The sequence below is a fragment of the Aplysia californica genome, unplaced genomic scaffold (genome assembly GCF_000002075.1).
Source record: "Aplysia californica isolate F4 #8 unplaced genomic scaffold, AplCal3.0 scaffold00128, whole genome shotgun sequence".
NCBI classification, from domain to species: Eukaryota; Metazoa; Mollusca; class Gastropoda; order Aplysiida; family Aplysiidae; genus Aplysia; species Aplysia californica.
In genome coordinates, this window is record NW_004797398.1 from 1,182,522 (window position 1) to 1,205,094 (window position 22,573).

Consider the following 22,573-nt stretch of genomic DNA (forward strand, 5'->3'; position numbering starts at 1 on the left):
CCCTGAAACCCCCCTACTCTTGGGACCAAAACCGGCGAATAACAAATGCGGGGTGGGAACTACCGAAAAAGCGCCAAAAAATTTTGATTGTTGTTCATTATTTATGACTGATCTTAGGATGTCTATCGTCACTTTTCAGAAGGACACCATTTTCTAGATCTAGTCAGATAGCTCATCTGGATAAGGCCAAAAACTCATATTTCCACAAAAATGTTGTGTAGACTTTGGAAAATAGCCTTGAAAAGTTGTTACAGCAGCAAATCTCAAGCCTACATGTCCTTAGACCTAGGCTAGGGATCGATAATAGGGCAGTATTTTTATCACACCTGTCCATCTGAATTAGGATGCCTCAAAATGCCATCGAAGCCTACCTTTCTAATAGAATATGAAATTTGTGAAAAACTTGCCCCCTTGTGAAACTAACACTTATAAATTCTGAGCGTGTAAGTAAGTCTAAAAAAGTTAGTTTTTTAGTCATAGGTAAGAAATTATGGGCTGAAAAATATATCTCACGTGACCCGTGTCCGTCCGACAGTCAATGACGATCGACCGCGAACAAAGAAAGCTATTATCGATACAACGTGACGGAAAACTCAATTCTTTCCTTGTTTTCGTAATTGTGGGGATGGATACTTTATATTCGCTGCTGGTCTGGACTTCTTGTGTGAACGGTTCATCCGCAATCGGGTTTAGAATGTTGTCCATTCGATGGCAATCAACCTAATGACGATCGACAAGAATGTTTGTTTTGCGTGAATATTCTGCATTTTCTTATCGAATCGGAGTTTCTGATACTGTTTCGTGTTTATTCATTCAACTTTTATATAAGACTAGATGAAAAAACAAAACAAGAATGGAGTAAATAAAGGGAATAGTAAATCATCCCAATCGAAAGAACATCGCAAACGCGCAATTTGAGTCGAACATTCTAGATTCGGATGGACATTCGCAGTCGATAGCACTGATGGTAAAAAAATGCACTGAAGTTTCGTGACGGATTCGGAAGGACGTGACATCGCATGACGTCGGAAAGAATGTGTTTGCGTGTTTCAGTTTCACGTGGGTTATTTATTGTTGATCTTAATGTAATTTCGCTACTTTAACAAAAAAAAAGCAATTTGATGATTTGAAAGGAGGAATATTGGAACTTTGACAGACTTTTGAGGTGAAAAATAGAGCTTGATCTAGATCTCTAGATCTAGGCTACATTATCTACATTCTTCTAGATCTAGATCATTTGTGGGTTATGTTTTGGCACTTTTTACTAGTTTTAACTTAAGCTTGGAGAGCAATTTCAGTCTATTCTTTCTGTGTTGCTTAGTTAGGGTCTAGGCTATTGTAGGCCATACAATCAGTCTTGGTGCAGTTTGGACTTGGGGTTATAAAATTATTAACTTTTTTTTTTTGCAGGCCATAGATATTATAGATTTCTTTTCTAAATATTTTTCAATTTTTAAAGCATTTGATACTAGATCTAGAATGAAGAGTTCACCTACATGTTAATTTCTACTCCTTTGCAGATGAGATCACGTATAAGGCCAATGAAACAATGTTCACAGACTTTTTTTTTTACCCCTTTGCAATTTAGATGTATGCTAGAAAAGAAGTGTACATTGTACATCATTTGTCTACTCCTTTCATTTGCAGATGAGGTCCTTCTTGTTGAGGACTTTAGAAAAAACAACTTACCTTTATGTAGTGAAGTCTGCCCTGTAAGAGGCAGATGACACTATTCAGTAGTCTCTCATTACAAAAATTACGACAACCGACTCATGACACACACAATGAATATATATATTCATACCAGACAACATCACCGATGATTTTAACATGGTTAATCACCTGACAGTAAGACTTGACAATGTGACAAAACTGAAAGACCCCCACTTTCAAACTCACATCTCTGCCGTACAAATAATGTGAGGCATCGTGGTGAAATCAGGCACTTGTCAAAATAGTGAAATCAAAGGAGCGGGCAATTTTCTGCTAGTGCTAGTGTTTGACAATTTTTATGAAAATGTTTTTTGGCTCAACGCCTTTTACGAGGTCTGTCTCAGAATAAAGTTTCCCTCCTCCATAAAATCGAAAGTACGTAACCAACAGCCATTACATTTTGTGGCATCATGACATCATGTCCTAGAAATCTCAACGCCAAATTGCAGTGCATTGGTGAACGGGTCATAGAGCTGTGACGTGTCAAATGTGGTGTTCTTGTGGACTTTGTCCAAGGCAAATCCAAGGAAAAGGGCTCAGCAAAATATTTGTGCAACCTTCTCATGCTATGACATCCGAGTTGTAATCAAATTTTCAATTCTTCTCGGCATGTCTGCATTTGAAACCTAGGGTGATCTATACAAAGTAATAGGGAATAATCCCCCATCAATTCAAAGAGTAAGGAAATAGATCAGGGAGGTTGAAGGTGGGAGGTCTGACATGAAAGATGAAGCGCACATAAAAACACGGGGAGAGAAAGGTGATGCACATTGGGGTTTTTCTTTTCGACATGAGTGGCATCATACTGAGCTGGCTAGCCCCACCTGGCATAACTGTCAATGGGGACTACTACAGGTTCCTCCTCAAAGACAAACTGAGACCTGCGATCCGGAAAAAAGACCCGCTTTGCTTGAAGAAGGTGTGATCCTGCATCAAGACAACGCACCTATTCACAAGTCCAGAGTTGTGAACGAGCTTCTTGAGGGCTACTCATGGGAATAATTGGAACACCTGTCCTATTCGCCCGACCTGGCCCCATGCAACTTCCACCTCTTCCCCAAGGTGAAAGAAATGCTTCGAGGTTGGCAATTCGAGGACGAAGACGAGATTCAAGAGGCTATGAGAAAAGCGCTCGGGACCTTGGACAAACAATCGCTGACCACTGTCTTTGACCGCTGGGTACATCAAAAGGAGAAATGTCTTGAACTTGATGGTTCCTACGTTGAATAGGTATTTGGATAAGCTTTCTGTTGACTCCAAATACAAGGTGATTTAATTTTATAAGTGAGGACAGCAAGACAGGGAAACTTTATTCTGAGACAGACCTCGAATGTCCCTTCAATCGCAAATATCTTGACTTCTCCTCGAGATTAATAGGTATTGTTTTCATCAAAAGCAAGACAAAAATAATTAAGCTTTCAGATGGTACCAATAACCCCACATGCCCAAAATTCGAAGGCCTGATCCGACCGCGTCGTGACACATTTATTTTTAATTAAGCCTTCCTGAGGATTTTATTGCTTTTGTGTTTCTTTTCTGTATTCAATTGCCAGTTCAGTGATGTGTGGTTTGTGGTTTTATTTGTATAAATAAGGAATTTACGAGTATTTCTGATAACCCCCCTGATATCACGAAAATCTCAAAATTACTCTGCTTCTGAGACAAAATAATGCACCTTTCCTAGGGTTAATGTACACAGTGTTCTCTTTTTTACAACACACTGTTACTCAATATTCATTTCCCATTGGTTTTCTGTGTTTATGTGATGTATTTTTGGCAAAATAACCTCTCAAATGATAGTTTTCCAAATTTCAGGGGAGATAACCAGATAATTAAAAATTATTGTTTTGCCACTAATTTGGCTATCTTTCTGTGAATTTTCAAAAAAACCTGTACTCTAGTACATTTTAAATTACTTTTTCATATTACAAAGAGCTCAGGAAAGTTTTGTGCTTTGTTTGACAATTATAGAATACTATACTTAATTTTTTATTTTAACTGCAGGGTTATGTAACAAATTGAGTAATCTGGGTATAAATCTTGGGTTTCCAGCTTTTTTTCTTCCTATGTAAGCTGTTTGGGTGTTCTTCGGTGGATTGTTAATATTTTTGTGTTATATTTGTGTACTTTATGTGATTTACAGAGAGATTTCAGTAAGCTTCTTCATTTAGTGAGAATCAGGGGGGGTTAACTTTGAAGGTCTCTTACGCACACTGCGATGAGCTGACGCTCATAAAATATGCATTTCTAGTATCCTGAAATGTTAAGCTTTCAAACAGTATATCATATGTCATGTTTTATAACACTTCATATTTGGTCAATTTTGGGGAATGCTGAGGACTGAAATTGTGAAACCTGCCATATGCCATTTTGTTCAGGGCTCGTCAGGCTTCACTTTTGACAAAAAAAGGCCCTTTTAATTAGGCCTACGCTCATTGAATTAATTTTCAGATTAGAAACACTCGTAGAGTATTGACTACATTTACATAGCCTTCATGATAATTACTCTGCTTCTGAGACAAAATAATGCACCTTTCCTAGGGTTAATGTACACAGTGTTCTCTTTTTTACAACACACTGTTACTCAATATTCATTTCCCATTGGTTTTCTGTGTTTATGTGATGTATTTTTGGCAAAATAACCTCTCAAATGATAGTTTTCCAAATTTCAGGGGAGATAACCAGATAATTAAAAATTATTGTTTTGCCACTAATTTGGCTATCTTTCTGTGAATTTTAAAAAAAACCTGTACTCTAGTACATTTTAAATTACTTTTTCATATTACAAAGACCTCAGGAAAGTTGTGTGCTTTGTTTGACAATTATAGAATACTATACTTAATTTTTTATTTTAACTGCAGGGTTATGTAACAAATTGAGTAATCTGGGTATAAATCTTGAGTTTCCAGCTTTTTTTCTTCCTATGTAAGCTGTTTGGGTGTTCTTCGGTGGATTGTTAATATTTTTGTGTTATATTTGTGTACTTTATGTGATTTACAGAGAGATTTCAGTAAGCTTCTTCATTTAGTGAGAATCAGGGGGGGTTAACTTTGAAGGTCTCTTACGCACACTGCGATGAGCTGACGCTCATAAAATATGCATTTCTAGTATCCTGAAATGTTAAGCTTTCAAACAGTATATCATATGTCATGTTTTATAACACTTCATATTTGGTCAATTTTGGGGAATGCTGAGGACTGAAATTGTGAAACCTGCCATATGCCATTTTGTTCAGGGCTCGTCAGGCTTCACTTTTGACAAAAAAAGGCCCTTTTAATTAGGCCTACGCTCATTGAATTAATTTTCAGATTAGAAACACTCGTAGAGTATTGACTACATTTACATAGCCTTCATGATATAATTTTTATACTGATAAAAACAAGATGTCAGCAAAAGTCGGTTGCGACATGTTTTGGATTGTTATTACGCAATACGTACCCGTGATGGAAACTGGGTTTTATACTACACAGTTAGATAATACAGTGCACTGACTAAACTACACTACACAGTACTAGTGTACTGTACTACTTCAAGAAGTAATGTGGACAACTTGGCCTATTACTCTTCCCCATTTGCCTTTACTTTTTCTTTCTAAAGCAAGACATACAGATATAGTGTATGTGATGTGTGGTGCTGTACTACAAGTATCACTAGTCACTAGACCCCCACTATCCCTCCCTCCTCTGATTCATAATTTTGATAATCTTTATTAAAATTATATTGAGATGGTCTTGGAATGTTTTGGTCAGGTCAAAGGGAGTCGATTATTTATCACAGTATAGCCTACAATGACACTTTAAGAAAATTGTTTTTCGCTGTGACTAGAAGGAGGAACTAGGACTGTCAGTGGCAGGGTCTTTTAGCTTTCTGTCACACAAACGCACAAACGTAGTACTTAATACTAGTTAAAAGCTTTTAAGTTAAACTTCAAATCTATTTTTTCTTTTCGTTTTTACAGTTGATGGTGGTCAGAGAGCAGTAATCTTTGACAGATTCAGGGGAGTGCAAGATGAAGTTGTTGGAGAAGGCACTCATTTCCTCATTCCTTGGGCGCAGAAACCAATTATTTATGACATCCGCAGTAAGCCCAGAAATGTTCCTGTCGTCACTGGTAGCAAAGGTAAGAAAGTTTGGCTATTTGATTTGTTATGGACTTTGAACCAGTTAAATTGAGAGTTTTTATTGTTGATAATGATTTGGTTTGATTAGACATGGATGTCAGATGGTGTGCTTATAAATTGAATATGTGTCTGATTTTTTATTCTACATTATAAAGAGTTTCTTTCAGACACTTCTGTGAGCATAATATATGTTTTCAAAGGCTATGGCTCTACTCATGCAACATTTTTCTTTCTTTTTTTTGTTGTTGTTATCCTGAAGCAACTTCAAAGTTTATGTTTGCTGAAAAGTTTGACATTACTTTGTTCCAAATGAATCTGATTAATTTCAGACTTGCAGAACGTCAACATCACCCTAAGGATATTGTTTAGGCCACAAGTACCAGCTCTGCCCAAAATCTTCACCAACCTCGGAATAGATTACGATGAGAGAGTGTTGCCATCCATCACTCAGGAAGTGCTGAAAGCTGTTGTTGTAAGTTTGACAGGAAATAGACAGCACATTTGTTGAAAAGAAAATCTTGTAGCCATTTCCCATTGTAGTTTAAATATAAACACCCACCTCTTGCGGTAATCACCAACTGCAGGATGTCCATAGAGAAATCACAAATTCACATTTCACCCGACAGCCTACTCTACTGTCGCTATCTAGCACTGTACGCTGACCAATTTGCACTGATGAGTGACAATGCTCTTGCCCCTTGACTGCCACTCATGCTCATGGGGTTGTTCTCTTCTTCAATGTCAAATAGGTACTCAATTACTTTTCCCGAAATAAACCAACTACACCCATCTAAAAAAAATAAAGAACAGTTCAATTAGTAATAGCCTGAATTATGGTTTAATAAAACAATTGACTCTCCAACTCCAAACATAATGTGGTTTGCTGATGCAATAGTTTTTTTTTCACTGGACCAGTATCACAAGAAGCAAAAATATCAATAGAAGTCTTCCTTTTTTTCTTGCAGTTTTTCCATTCACTGTAGTTTTTATAGAATTTTGTCTTCCATATTGCTGGTTGTGTAACTGCAATTTCACTTTACTTCGTAAATGAAGATTCTGCTGAGTTTTTGTAAAATAAACACAGCATTAGTATCATTATTAAAGGGGAAAAAAGAAAAACAGTTTTATTTACTCCCATGGAATGATGCTTGTTAGCAGTATGCATCATGTACAAACTATTTAGCAAATCCTATAATTACATGTTGTGTTCTGTACTACAAAATACGGGTAGCACATTACTTTGTACTTCTACAATTTGGCAAATATATTCACATATTGTTTCTGGTAGCTGCAGTGCCGCACCGTTTTTAAACTAGGGTTATCATACATTAGCCATAAGTCGTTTAAATATGAATATGAATCTTTACTTTTTTCATTGTGGTCTGTCTTTAGTACTTCCTTTTACTGATGTTTTGTAAAGGCGGGCTTCCCAGGATAATCTGATGGTCTTCTCAGTGAGGTAACATATTTGTTTTGTGTCCTTTCTGAAAGAAATATAAATTTTATATATGGGGTGAATTATCAGTTATTTATTTTATTTCTTTGAAACCAAGATGTCTTGTGTCTGTAAACTGTTAGGGCTAGACCATGGTTTTACTCTGCTTGTCTCCCTCTCCCTGTGTTCTTAGTTCTTGCATTCTTTATAAATATGTTACAGGCTCAGTTTGATGCCAGTGACCTGATCACTCAGAGAGAAATCGTCTCCACCAAGGTCAGTGAAGAGCTGACGGAAAGAGCATTGCAGTTTGGCATTGTGCTCGACGACATCTCATTGGTGAGTCACTGACACTATTTTCATTTGCCGTTTGTCGTTCGTGTCTCATGCGCTCTTGTTGTCTTTATAAATAGCAAGACATTTTAGGGGCATTTTCAAACTTTGGGGTGTCCTGAGTCTCTCAAAAGCAGTGGTTTCATTTTTATCTTCAGATTTGTTGTTGTCAGACTTATGGTTCCAGTCAATTATTTGTAGGTAGTTATCTGCTTTTCTTTTGACTAACAGAAAAACAAGGCAAAGAAGGTGTGGCCATCAAATATTGACCAAACTTTTTTAAAGATAGATGCTGACTGGATGACCAAAATAATCTATGGCAAGCCTTATGTTTATAACAATTTCTCTACAATGAAGGGCTGATTGGGAGAAAAGGACCAAAGTGCCCAGAAAAGACTTGCACTTTGTGGATGATTTCAATCCCCATCCTTGACACTCCCTGCAAATTAATTCAACTCATCTTTACTTTGCATAATCTCAATTCGCTTTTGGCTGCTACGAAATAATGTTGGGAAAAAAAGGGATTGCACCTTGCTGTTATTCTTCATCATTTAGCAACATTTTGTTTTCCCTTAATGCATGTGTCTTAAGCCTTCCACTGTTGTATTTACTCCTCCTCAGACTCACTTGACCTTCGGCCGAGAATTTACAGATGCTGTAGAGGCTAAACAGGTGGCCCAGCAGGAAGCAGAGAGGGCCAGATATATTGTGGAGAAGGTGAGCAGATGGAAGCTGTGCCAGATATTTACAATTTTGTTAATTTGAGCTCTTTGGTTATTTTTTTACCGATAAGTTTCACGTTTTTATGAAAAAAATGAGAGGTTAAGGCTACATTGCGTGTTTCAGGTAAAAAAATGTGGAGAAACTGAGATGTCTTTAGGTGCTGAAGTCGATGATAAGGATGCAGAAATGCAAATTATTTCAGGTTTTGTGGAAACTCTGGAACTATATCAGGATGCCATATCTTGCACTCTATCTTTCAGAAAGAGCTCTTTGAAAGATTTTTATATCATAAATAAAAATTGCAACTTGGCAGCAACATTTTGCAATCAAAATGAGATGTATCTTTTCTGAAGGGAATGGAGGAAAATTTGCTGTTGCTGATGTGATCCTTCCAGATTTAGTTTTATAAGTGGATCTTGTCTACATATAATTGATGAGAATAGCAATGACAGTAAGATGTTACTATTTTCGCAAACTATGCCTAAACGCATGCCATACAAAAGCATGCTCCGCCCAAACGCATGCTGTCGTCATATGACGGGATTTTTACTATACAATTTAGACGTACAAACACACGGTCACTCCCTCTAAAGGCATGCTCCGATCCGGGAAACATACTGACTGGTAAAGCTTGACAAGGGGAAATTTGGCTGCAGCCTACACAGCTTGCATAAGAAAAGCCTAGAAAACCTGATATTTGCTTAGACTGCCCTCGCGCAGAACAAAGAGTAAAGAGAGTGATGGACAGCGTCTTCACACCCAAATTTCGACAGACATAGGTCTAGGACTGGTCGGTGAAATGTTTCGGGGGGTTGGGGGACTGAAATGTTTTTGATTGGTCACTGGAAATGCATCTTTGAGTTTGAGGGAATGTTTCTGACTGGTGTTTGGGTCTGCATGTAATATTTAGTTAGACCTAGGCCTATGATGCGCAACACGCGTGAATGCTTTAGAACACTAGATAGGCCTCAGTAGGATCAAAGATTAGTCAAGTAAGACTGATCAGCTGCGCTCGTAGAACTTGTTCAACGAATCATAAGAGAAATATTTCTCTGAATGTAGAGATCTACAGTGGAGTCCGCCTAAAATGAACACACTTTATTTGAACAGTCGGTTAAAGTGAGCGATATTCTGTGGTCCTGTTTGAAACTCTTTTTGTTTGAGTGAAAAAATAGTGGATAAAATGAAGGGGTTTCATGGGGAAATCGTAAAAAGTGAACGCCTAAAATGAGGGAAAGCGAAGAAAGGACCGACCGTGTCACTGTCGCCATGCTTTGAAAATAAAATTCTTTACCTCGGGCATTGGCAGACAATCCCAGCTCGGCGTTGGCGGCGGCAATCAGAAAGAAAGAGCTTTTATGGTGCGTATCATTACATTGAGACTGTCTTTGTGCCCCCACCCTTTCAACGCCTTTGTATAATACTTAACTGCTGTTGGGGAATCTTTCACAAAACTGAAACAGTCATGTGTTGTCGCATTATAGGCCAAAGTGATCTCCAGCCCCAAGGGAGATCACTAGAATATCAAGGAATTGAGATTATTGCGTCCCTTCCTCCCGTTGCATAGGTTCATGTAAACACTCGCTCCATATAAACACACGCTAAAGAGCCCTCCCGAGCACCGTGCGTTTAGGCGGAGACTACTGTACCTTGAACAAGTTATTGTTGTCGTAGGATTTAAGCGTTTGATGTTTTGCTGTTAGCGCTGGTAAAATTTTGAAGGTGTAAGCTTGAATGATTGACTCACTACTTAGAAAATGTAAGGGGAAGTGTATCTGCTTCTTGGAATTGTCTAGGTTTGTGTCTGGGTGGTGTTTTCCTCCCTTGTCTTTGTTCATGGGATTGGTGTGCACTCTGGTGTAGTCTGCTCCTTGCTTTGGGGTGTTTGTTTTTTTTAGTGCAAAATTGAGGCAAAAATAAAAAAAGTAAGACCTAGATCACACATTTGAAATATAAGATCTGACAGTGGTCTACAGATCATGAAATAATACATCATAGCAGAGACCAGGAAAGACAGATGCTTGTTCAGAGTGTCCAGCAAGGTTGTAAAAAAGTCGTAATCTGGTGCCCTGGTCGTAAAGGTTGTAAATGGTAGTAAATGTGCCCTGACGGTAGTAAACATTTAGTAAACAGTGGCAAATTAACCTGCATACTGAGTGATGAAGCCAGCAAGACTTTTCGGTGAACCCTAGCCGCGGTACATGACTCAGGTTTTGCTGGTCACGATTGTGATATAATGTTCGTTCCCCTTTTCCCCATTCAAGGGTATGTTTCTCGCGAAAAGGCGGGTATGGCGACTGGCGACAGGGGGAAGTGTATGTGACACCGAGGCTCGATTTGGAAAATCAAGATCTACTTTCGCTTTCATTACCACCCAGAAATTTGCCGGCGATGGGTCTGATAACGCAGCATTTGTGACATGCAAGTTGTGCAGTATAAACGTTGTCATTGTGCAAATAAAATTTAATCAATACTCGGACTCGTCACTGTGCTGTCGTTTGTGGGGGGGGGGGAGTAAGGAAAATATACATGCGTCGTCTGATTTTTAGATTGTCAGGCTCGCCATCGTGACCAGTCTGTGAACCTGCCCGCGTTCGCATCGCAAGATACGGCATCGTGTGAGCATGCGCGTTTGTTGGGGTCGCCAAAGTTCATACGCGTTTCGTAGTATAGGACTACGGAATGAGGCAGGGGATTATTGATTTTATTTTTTGAAGAACTCGGGGGGGTTGCTGAAGGAAATACAAGAGGACAAAATCTTGTAAGCAAATTTCAGAATTTTGATTATATTTTGAGCCCTCTGAAAAGTGCGTGTTGGTGCAGGCCCTGTGTGGAATCTGGACCCTTCATACCTTGTAAGCTGTGTTATTGAAATAAAGTGTTCATGTTTCATTGGGTGGGGGATAGTAAATTATAACAATATTGTAGCCTTCTGTTCAAGACTGACAGATTTTCAGTGTCACCTCATCTTGCCCTCCCAAAGTTCTTACTACTCCCACACTGCATGGGACTACTTGAGCCATTCAAGTTGTTGCTCTACTTTGAGTTTGAGCAATAACTTTTGTCTTTCATGTTCATAATGTGTGTCATGACACCCATACACTGGTTCTTGACAGTCGAAATTCGGCTCAAAGCAGGATTCATTAAAAAAAAATAATAATGAGAGGAAAATATAAGACTGAAATACTTAAGTCAAACAAGACCCAAGTGCGACACTGATATGTTGTTGACTGGATATATTTTACGTGTGTGTGTTGTTGTTGTTGTCGTTATGTAATAAGCCCCTGGAAAATAGGTGATCCCCAGGAAAATTGAGAAACCGGTTTGGCAGTCACCTTGTATGCACACATTAGGTCTAAATCTAAATCTTACCCCTCCCACCACCACCACCAGGGCCGTGCTACTAACAGAAGTGTCTTTAGGTCATTTCCAAAGGGGGGATATTAACATGTTCTTATGCACAGGAGAATTGTAAATATGGGCTGATTTATCAATGTCATGCTCATACTGTACTGAACAACATAGGAGAAACTGCTGCCTTTTCTTTCCTCTTCCTAACTATCTTCATTTTCCTCTACTTCTTTTGTATGTTTGTTACTCTGGTGAATTACTATTTCCGGGATGCCTTGATAGTCGAAGCAGAGTAAGCTTAATTCCCTATTTGGACTTCTCTGTTGACATCCGCCCCTTGTCGCTCATATGACCTTATGCAGTCGACTGGACTTTGTTGTGTGTTTTTTTTTCGTTCCATATATTTTTATGTAATAATAATATATATGTGAGGCAGCGTGGTGGAATCAGGCTCTCGTCAAAATAATTAAAGTGAAGAAACCTGCATTTTTCCGCAGGTTTGTGAATTTTAATCAAATTTTTGTTTTTTGGCTCAACACCTTTCATGCCCATTAAAGAACTCATTTCTGTGTGTTTTTTTCTGAAAAACGTTGATAAAAGGCACAAAAAATGTAACTTTTTAGTTACCACGGACTCTTATGCTAAGGAAATAACTTAATCTTTGGCGGCCATTTTCTCACCAATTGTATCTCTGAAAACAGGTGACCCCCACCTCTTTCATTCGCAAATATCTCGACTTGTGTTCAAGATAAATGGATATTTTTTTCGTCCAAAAAAGACAAGTGAACAAGCTTTAAGATGATATCAATAACTCTACATGCCTATAAATTGACGAGAGCCCGATTCCACCTCTCTGCCTCACATATATTATTGATGGTGCAAATGAACTCCCTTTTTCGAGCTGGTATGGGGCTCGATTTGGTGGGTGGTAAATTTTTTTTCCAGGTAGTAAATTTTGAAAGAAAATTTGGCGGGACACCCTGTTGTTGATGCAAGGAGTGAGGCACCAATGGGCAAACACTGCCATAGTGATAGTGACAGTTGATCTTATGTTTTGTTTTAGTAGTTTTACGGCGCTCGCAATAACTTTTGTCTTTCATGTTCATAATGTGTGTCATGTCAGTTGATCTGTTTCCTTATATATTACTGTTCTTTGTAAATTGTCGTCGTGATCTTGTGATATTGCTGTAGGCTTCGTCTCAATACAACGCATTGTTCTTCCTTCTCAGGCTGAGCAACAAAAGAAGGCCGCTGTCATCTCTGCTGAGGGTGACTCCAAAGCCGCTGAGCTCCTGGCCAAGGCGTTTGGTGCTGCCGGGGAGGGTCTGGTAGAGCTGAGGAAGCTGGAGGCTGCTGAAGACATCGCATACCAAATGTCGCGGTCGAGAAATGTGGCATACCTCCCACAGGGCCAACAGACACTGCTTTCCTTACCGCAGTGAAAAGTTTTTGCTGTTGGGCGATGACGGAACATTCTGTGGTTTGCTGTAAATGAAAGAAGGATGATTTTGTTTTCTCTTTTTCACTGACATTTTTCACACTAATATTTATATGTGTATTACTTGCTTGTGGGTTTTGCAGCTTTGGTTGGTAAATCTCCTTTGTATGTTATAAAACATCTGGGATATTTCTTCTGATTAGGTTATAAAACCCCTTGTGAATTATGTCTTAAACAACATTTAACATGGTAGTATTGAAACTTATGAAAAGTTTAATGCCTTTAAGTGTCTCTTCAAGTTCAAGTTTAGAAGGCTTCCCCAGGATGTCTGCAGAGTGATAAATGTCTTGTACTATTTTGTACTGTTAAATGACCATGTGTGGCTCTGTTTTTTGTGAGTCCAAGAGACAGGTTCAGGGAAGAACGGAAATCTGATGGTTAAATGTGCTGCATTGTTTTTGTGAATATCATCATCGTTTTGTCCTTCATCAATCTGCTGAGGAATTCTTTTGCTTACTATTGCTACTGTCATGATTGATGCTCTCAGTTAGACAGAGAAGTGTGAAAGGAATTTGACAAACATCCTTATGTCTATAATGGATGTTGATAGTTGCCCAGATTTTCAGTGTTGTTTTTGGTGATTTGGACATCACTTTGGGTCAAGTGAGTCGACCATTTTACATGTTATATATGTCCAGTCCAAAAGACTTTGTCCACATTGGCATAGAGACTGTTGGAGCAAGCTAGTAATCATCTTTTGTAGTGATAAATAAAATGTTTGGTGAATAAAACTCGCTGATATTCAGATTTACAAACTGTTGCCTTTGTGTCGTTGATTAAGCTGATGAAAATATCGCATATGGTATGCTCTATGTGATTTACAACTGTTATTTCCCAAGCAGACCCAAGACCACTTGGAAACATTCTGGGCTTCTCCGGAAACAAAGTGTGCAGGCAGCTGATTAAAAGCATTCAAAATCTTTTGCTGTCTGTAGCTGGGTACAGTGGGAGTGCATTCAACGAGGTTGCCGGGACCGGCTTGTTGTCCTCATTGGATCTGACCTCTCGTTAAACGTGACTAAGGCTAAAGAAAAGAAAGAAAAGTTATCATTATTATATTATAGGATGTACTAATACCAGTAATTAAAACAGTTGTTCCCCCTGATGACGAAAATCTCAAACAGCATCAGTTTGAGCTGTGTTCTGGCCGTCATTTCTGCATTTTACAATTTTTATTTTTTTTCCAGAACACTTCTCGTGTGGAAACATACCCTCTCACATCTAGGCCTAGATATTTAGGTATATCTACATGAAGAAAAGGTGGGAGCTTGGATTTTCTGATCAGGGGAAGAAAAGAACTCGATCTAGACCTACCCCTCCAGAGTTCTTCCAGTTTCACACAGCCCGCATCGCGTTCTCACTCACTCCCTCCCATTCCTACTGTAGGCTAACCCTCGGCCATCCTCTTGGCTTTGGGCCCGTATTACTATAAGGAGGCACACTAGATCTAGCAATGCAATGTGTTAGGAATCGGTGATGTGCTATATGCTTCTCGTGAGATGGAGAGAAAGGAGAAAAAAATCTTCGGTTTTGGGGCTGCTAATTGCTTTTATTTGGTTATCGCGGCCTCGTTGAACGTTGAAAGCAACTTCGGTCAGTTTGCAACCTCGTTGGAGCCGACGTACATTTACAAAGAGATATATAGGAAAAAATCGGGGATTAAGGATTGCCTTGTTGGAGCCGACTTCTCGTTGATATGTGACCTCGTTGAATGCAGCACCCACTGTACCAGTAATTAAACCAGCTGTTCCCCCTGATGACGAAAATCTCAAACAGCATCTGTGTGCGTGTGTTTTAGCTGTGTTCTGACCGTCATTTCTGTATTATTATTTTTTTAAAAAAAATTTCTGAACACTTCTGTTTTGGAAAAATACCCTCTCACATCTAGGCCTAGATCTATTCAAAGTAAAGGCGGGAGCTTGGATTTTCTGATCAGGGAAAGAAAAGAAATAAAAAAAAAAAATAAAGGTCTCGATCTAGACCTACCCATCCTGAGTTCATCCAGTTTCACACAGCCCGTGTCGCGTTCCCACCCACCCCCTCCCATCCCTGCCGTAGGCCAACCCTCGCCCATCCTCTTGGCTTTGGGGCCAATATTAGTATTAGGGGCTGTTCAAATATAATCTTACACCTTTTTGGGGACTTTTGGAACCACCCCCCCCCCCCCCCTCCCCCCCTCTACACTTTTCTTACATTTAATATTATATTACACTGTTCACTTATAATACTAATAATATGACATTTATATCCCCCAAATTCGTGTTACTATCATTGTTCCATTCGCTTTACATAATATTCATGAAGAACATGCTTATGTTCCGCGCAATTTACAGATTGGCGCTGGGCCGCATGTTTTAACGACCGTACAATTGCGTATAATTCACTTCCATCTTTATTCTTTTACTCACGTCAAGGAACATTCATGTATATTTTCAAAAGTGCAAAATATGAAAATTAAAATTAGATATGAAACTGAAGAGCTCACAAGAATGATACAATTATATACATTATAGTTGTCAAAACGCGCATCGCAATCTTAAGATCGGTAAATTGCGCGGAACACATACACAGATATCATATATGTGTGCACATAATATGCTGTTCTACATTTACTAAAAAATAACAGAGTAGATCATTCAAGAAAAATATGGCATACTCTCTTTCTTACTAATAAGGAAAAAATTGAGACTCATGTCAGTTTCAAAAGCGCTTTAATTACAAATAAAACAAATTACATTGGAATTCAGGACCGCAAAAAAGTGTTGACTTTATCCATTGTACTACTCGCCATTGAAAATTGAAGATGACAGCTACAAAATTACGAAGTACCTGGTAACAAGATGTCTGAATTTCAGAGAGTGTAATTCTGAAGTTGTCACCTTAACAAAGAGATAATGAGTGAACAAAATAATTGGAGGTGTGTACACTGCTAGCTCAGGACCTAATATCTTCAAATGAATTTATCTTGGGATTTAACCCCAAATTGTTGACTTTACGCAAGGTTAACACTCAAGCGGTTGACTGTACGTGTATCAGAAACGCCATTACTAAAACAAAGAAGTAAGAAGGTAAGAAACGTGACCACAGTGAGGTGTTGACTGTAAGCAAGAGTTGACTTTATCAGGACTCCACTGTATCTGTTATTACTGATCATTATACTTAAAACAAAAAGTGAAATTAGTTATCATCAACAAAGGAAGTGTTCGTCATTGTGTCAAAAATATTTTAAAACAGGGGCATCTGCTGGGCTGTCTTCCAAATATTATTATGGGTCCTGTTCCAACTTCCTGCTCTGTTGCCTCTTCCTCCTCTTCTTCATCCACCTCCATTTCTTCCCGTGTAAAAAAGCCCTGTGCCTCTTCAGTGTTGCAATACTTGGAAAATATTTCCACATTACTTGTGGCCTCTGCACCCCATGCAGCCTTTCTTGACCAAGGCCATCCTTTTTTTCCCCTTATTTTTTCACCTCACAAAAGTGTAATACATGTATTATTACATTGGTTCAAGACTCCACCCCCCTTTCTAACACTTTTCTTACAGGAGCCAAAAACACCCCCATCCCCTTTCCAGGTGTAAGAGTATATTTGGAAAGCCCCTTAGGAGGCGCACTAGATAGCAATACAATGCGTTAGGAATGGAGGATGGGTCTTGTGCTTCGCGTGAGACGGAGAGAAAGTAGAAAAATCATTCGCTTTCAGGGCCGCTAGTTGCTTTTATTTGGTTATCGCGACCTCGTTGAAAGCGACTCCAGTCTGGTTGCAACCTCGTTGGGGCTGACGTACATTTACAAAGGGATATATAGGAAAAAAATCGGGGATTAAGGATTGCCTCGTTAGAGCCGACTTCTCATTGAATATGACCTCGTTGAATGCGACACCCACTGCATCCATTCCCACCAAGGTGTAGTGAGAAAAATTCATGGAAAGTGCTTTTCTGAAGGACACCCATTATTTTCTAGTCCCAGCAGCCTAACCATTAGACCTCTGATGCCTCATTTACACAGTTTGAATTAGAGCAAAGCTGTGGTGTCTAGAGATGTCTTGGTCTGACTGGAAATACTACAGTTGTGGAGACACAAGACAGTGTGGTATGGTGTGGGCTTTGCATGCCTTTCAACCCTAGAGTACCAAGAAATTAGGAGGCAGAACTTAAAAATTTTATGTCTGTTTCCTATAAGACCGAGTCAAAGTTGTACAGGCCTTCCAATCATAGAAAAAACCCAGGTCACTTTATATTATGAAGGATGAGGCATCTATAGTAGCATCAACCGAACTCCACTTTTCATCAGCATTTATTTAGCTTTGTGAACTTCCTGTGATATCAAAATACAGTGCATAACGACATCGTCGGGAGCAGAAAAAATGTCTTTATAGAGAGGCAACAGGGTTCGAGAAAAATGTTCGTCTTTTGACCGATCTCAATGGTAAGGCGTTCAGCTGAGCTGCTCTATACCAAAATTTAAAAAAACAACAAAAAATTCGAATGTGCTTAGTGTCGAATGTCGTTTTTTCTCGAAAGTGTGGTGCCTAACTAATGATTAGATCTGGGTAGCGTAGTTTAGATAATCTAGCCCGCTCTGGATCTGAGCTTTCACTACTTTCAGGCACAGAATATTGTAGAATTCTGTGCTTTCAGGTAACGATGTCACGTGCCGTTCTGGCCTACAGGTGAAGCTGTAAGCACCATCTTCCAAATTGCATTAAGCGCGACAGCGACTGCATGCTGATGAGAATTTATAATCTACTGTGGCACCTTTGTGAAATGGTAAAGGAAGGTGAAATTTTAGCTCGGAAGGATTTTGCAAAGTTTGTTCTGATCTATTACATGTACTTATCGCGAGGGAGGTGAGAGGGGAACAAAAGAAGATGAAATGAGTACTGAGGCTGTTGTACTGTTGTTTAACCTTGAAGCCATTGTAATATAGATATATATATATATATATATATATATATATATATATATATATATATATATATATGGTCGCTTTTAAGGACAAGCAGGTTAAGGCGAGGGAGGGGTCAAGATTCGGCTCAAAATTATGGAATTTGAGTTGTAGGCATTTTAGCTTCCTCGGCCTCTCCTACACTTATTTCATCGCAAAAGAAAAAAAACAACAACAAACAAAACAAACAAAAAAACACAAAAAACGTATTTTTGCCCATACCGGGCATGCTTGTCGCCGCCATTTCCTCATTATGTCAATATTTATTATTTTTTTATCGGCCGTTTTCTCAAAACGTGACTTTTCTCTATACAGTGGAAACCTGATATGACAGGGATGGTGGGAGTAGAAAAAATGTCCTGTTATATCCGATCCCTGTTAAATCAGAAATGCAAGGAAAGTAAGCATTTGTGGACTAATCCAGCCGTACTTTCATGGGTAGTTTCCCTTGCCACAAGTACCCACGAACAGAGGGTTTGGCACAAACTTTCTCCTTACGTCCTTAAAACCACACCAGAAGAGCTTGGTCCACAGCATCTGCATCGGGCAGTCTCATCTTCTTTCGATCCAGAGCAAACTTTCCATTGGAGTTTGATGCCACTATCTTCTCTCTATCCTTGATAATAGTGTGAATCGACCATTGTGGAATGTCGAACTGACGACAAATCTCTGCCAGTGGAGCTTGCTTTTTGTCAACAGCCTGGATTATTTCGTATATTTTGTCAATTGAAAGGCATTTTCTTTTGCGCTTGACATCGTTGGTGACACATTACAGTAATACACGTGCGTGGGTTTCGGGCTAGATCGAGGTCTGCAGCACACCGCAGCCCTCTCTCGCTTCACACACCGCGTGTGCTTGCAGTGGCATGGCTTGCGTGGGCTTGCTCCATCACTGCGTTACTCTCTCTCTCTCTCTTACTTTTTACACATTGTTAACGAGCCTTTGTCCCTGCTATAACCGGTTGGGCTCCGATGAGGCCCTGTTATTGCCGATAACTTTTAATAGAGACAAAGAGAAGGAAAAAACGGGGATTTTAAAAATCCCTGTTATTACCGGTTTCCTGTTATTACCGGGCCTGTTATATATGGTTTCCACTGTACTTTTTTGAATAACTCCACCATTTTTCATCCAATCTTCATGAAATTTTCACAGAATGAAGAGAAGATGTAATATTAAAAATTTGTCTGTTGGATTTTTTATATATAGAATAGATCTTTGTTGGTGGTGTCTGGAGTGTGGATTTTCACGGATTTGTTTGCAAAATTGAATGCTACCTCAGGAAAAAATTCATTAAAAATTTTCTAATTCGTTTCGGAAAAAAAAACAACAGATACATTTTTAGATCAAATGTTTGTTAACACGCGTGCAAAGAAAAAACAATCAATTTCCATTAGCGATAAGTGCGGTATTCATTACGTAAGACATGCCAACAAAATCCAATATGGCCGCCGTATCCATGGAAACGAAATTTTTTTCTCAAATTTGATTGCCGATTTTAAGACTCCTTACTGTGCTTGTAATATTTATGAAATGTGGTAAAATTCGGTCCAGTAATAAGCGAGATAGCCTTCAGGTGTAGCCCCCCCCCCCCCCCCCCCCCGCCCTTAACCAGAAATCTTGACCTACACCAAAAGTGGGCATTGCCTTATCTAATTGGAGGAGAAGTTTGGTTTCATTAGTGTGTATATATTTGTTTGGTAAGAGAGAAAATTCTCCTTGTCTTTTAAAGAAACCGAACAAGGGGCAAAAACTTTACCTTCGATTTTCTCAAAACATTTTTCGGATAGCCCCCTTGTGCTTAACAACAGCGACCGCATGGTATGTGTTGACTCTTCATGTCTCACCATGACTGATGAAAAATTTCATGTGACGGCAAGCCAGTCTGGAACAATGTGAACAATAAACCGTTTCAAAGGCTCTAAATTACACCTTGAACCTTGTTCTGACAATTTCTGGCCTTGGAATTGTGTTCTGACAATTTGCGGGGTGGGGGAATTTAGCTAATGAGCCAGAAAAAAAAAGCCTAAATAGAATCATTGTGTTTCAGGTTGATAATAGCTCGGTATGCAGGGAAACACATTGTGTATGATGCTTTGTACTTTTAGTTTCAGTAAAAGTGACGAATATGACTGTTATTAAACATGTTTGATGCTACGCATATTCATGGAGAGAGGGGTTCTTTTGGTTGAAGATACATGGTAAGGAATCCATTTTAAGCGTTTTCTTTAACTTTTAAGAAGAATAATTTTTGACGGAAAATACCAAAGACAGTGAACATAAGAAACAACAGAAATGTGATTTCTCAGGAGACTGTTGAGAATTTCATGGACAAAAGAAATAACAAGGAAATGATAAAAGTAAGACGCCCAGGAGGGCCCTTCACATTATGAGAACAATGGGAATTAGCGATCAAGGTAGTTCTCGGGTCACTTGACTCGACATTTAAAGGCCTTTGAACATATTTGGAAGACCTGAACAAATGGGTGACGGGGAATCACCAGTATATGGGATTCTTGAGAGTATCCAGGGGAATGATAAATGGAGAACCATTATCGTTGATGCCTGTTTCAGATCCCTTATAAAGGCAAGTTGGGAAGCCCGCACCCCCCCCCCCCCCCCCCCTAAATAATCTAAATTGTGTTGATGGGGACTTAAAAACAGTGAAACTTGGCGTATTCACTTGAACACTTGAACCTAGACAAGTCTTGAACCCTTTCGCGTGGGTGGTTGGCGGGTGCTCTGGTGTGGTTTGCTTCTTCTTTCCTATGAAACATCTATCGTCCTTATTCCCCTTCTTCTTTTTTATGTTTGTTACTCTCTTGTAACACCTCTAATCTTCTGGCGCTCATATGACATTATGCAGTTTGGAGCGCCGAAAAACCTCTACTAAAACTAAACTAAAGAACCCTCTCACGATTTTCTTATAAAATAATTGTACCAAAATAATGAACTGACACTAAATTACTCAACATTTTGTGATGCCACTTAAACTTTAAGCACATGGCTGACAAAACAGAGGCTCAAAATATGAAAGATCCTTTTTCAAGTTAAGAGAAAACAGCCTTGTGACTGCCCTAGTATTACATGATGATGTATTATGGTCATTCTGATCAGACAGTTCATGTATAATAAAGGATAAAAATGAAAGCCATTTTAGAGTAGATGGAACAGGAATCGTGAATGATATGATGCAGTCTGGACAGCTCAAGGCGATGCCAACATTCCGTCTTAAAAGTTATGAAAATCGACTGGCGAAAAACTTTTGAAGATAATTATTAATATTAGCGTGTGGATTAAGCTTCATTGTCACACTTTTCCCCCCCGAACTCTGACTACAAACTGAAGAAAAGGATATTTTCTAAATTTTAATGTGTTCCGCAGTCTCTCACTCGGGATCAAAAGGATCAGAGAGTTCGTCAATAAAACATGCTCCTTGAACTCTAGAGACACCAAAATAGATTCTAAGACAGAATCGTCTAAACTGGAGATGAAACCTGGGTGTTTATTGTTTGGATCTTGGATAAAGGGACGAACAGCAAAATGGAGAGACTTTGATGATTCTCGTTGAGACAAATAAGCCCGTCGCATAGAAGGATGAACGAAGATCATGCAAATGGTTTTTTTCGACACCAAATGGTATAATTTTACTAAGGCCTGTCCTGAAAGGTAGGCTTATAGGTTACTGTTAGCGCCCGGTTCATGGAACTGTGAAATGTTCCTAGACAATTTGAGACCAGCTATTCGGTAAAAAGCGACGTGATCTACTGGAATTTCCTGGCCCTCCAGGAAATCGAGGTCTAGATTACTTGCGGCCACGTTTTTCGTCGAGTTCCGCAAGAAATCCGCAATTTTTTGCAATTTTCGCAATTTCTTGCAATTTTAGGCAAAAATCCAACAACGCTTTGAATTTAACAGAATTTTTAATACGAAATGGTGCGAGCACAGAGCCGATAGGCCTACGTAAATCATGGTATCGGCCCAGCTCAAGCCTACTGAGCGTACTCTAAAAGCTATAACTATAACTGGAAATTCAGGCCAGAATGCATCTTGTACAACACGAACTGAGACATAGGCTCGGCCGAGAAGGTGGCCTTCTCTGGGCTAGGCTTTTATCTAGGCCCACTGTGTGTAAGCGTGCGCATGTGATAAGAAAGTAGGTGTGTGCGTGTGTGAGGTGTACGTGAGTACGTGTGCGTGTGAGTGCGCGCGCGTGAATATTGTTCGTACATGATGCACGTGTCTGTATACACGGTAACCGGGCACCTAGTCTCAACATCTACGTACACGGTAACCCACCGGAATGAAAATTAACCAATATTGGTCCTGTGTTGTCACTTGTTGAAATAAAGAAAAAAAAGTTATACACGCGTCTTGTCGGGCTCGCCATCGTTACCGGTCAGTGAACCTGTGCTCTCGCAGCACATTGTGAGTACCGGTTGAGGTCACCAAAGTTCAT

At 39.3% G+C, this 22,573-nt stretch overlaps 1 protein-coding gene across 1 annotated transcript in view; it reads left to right on the plus strand.

Annotated features, from left to right (window-relative positions):
- The window catches only part of LOC101847486 (prohibitin), a 15,808-nt gene extending 1,879 nt beyond the window's left edge, over positions 1-13,929 (plus strand). The window contains exons 2-6 of the mRNA XM_005096425.3: positions 5,672-5,833; positions 6,164-6,306; positions 7,492-7,608; positions 8,224-8,319; positions 12,906-13,929. Of these exons, the coding sequence (XP_005096482.1) occupies positions 5,672-5,833; positions 6,164-6,306; positions 7,492-7,608; positions 8,224-8,319; positions 12,906-13,118 (731 nt within the window). The 3' untranslated portion in view covers positions 13,119-13,929. The remainder of the gene's footprint in view (positions 1-5,671; positions 5,834-6,163; positions 6,307-7,491; positions 7,609-8,223; positions 8,320-12,905) is intronic.
- The last annotated feature ends 8,644 nt before the right edge of the window (positions 13,930-22,573 follow it).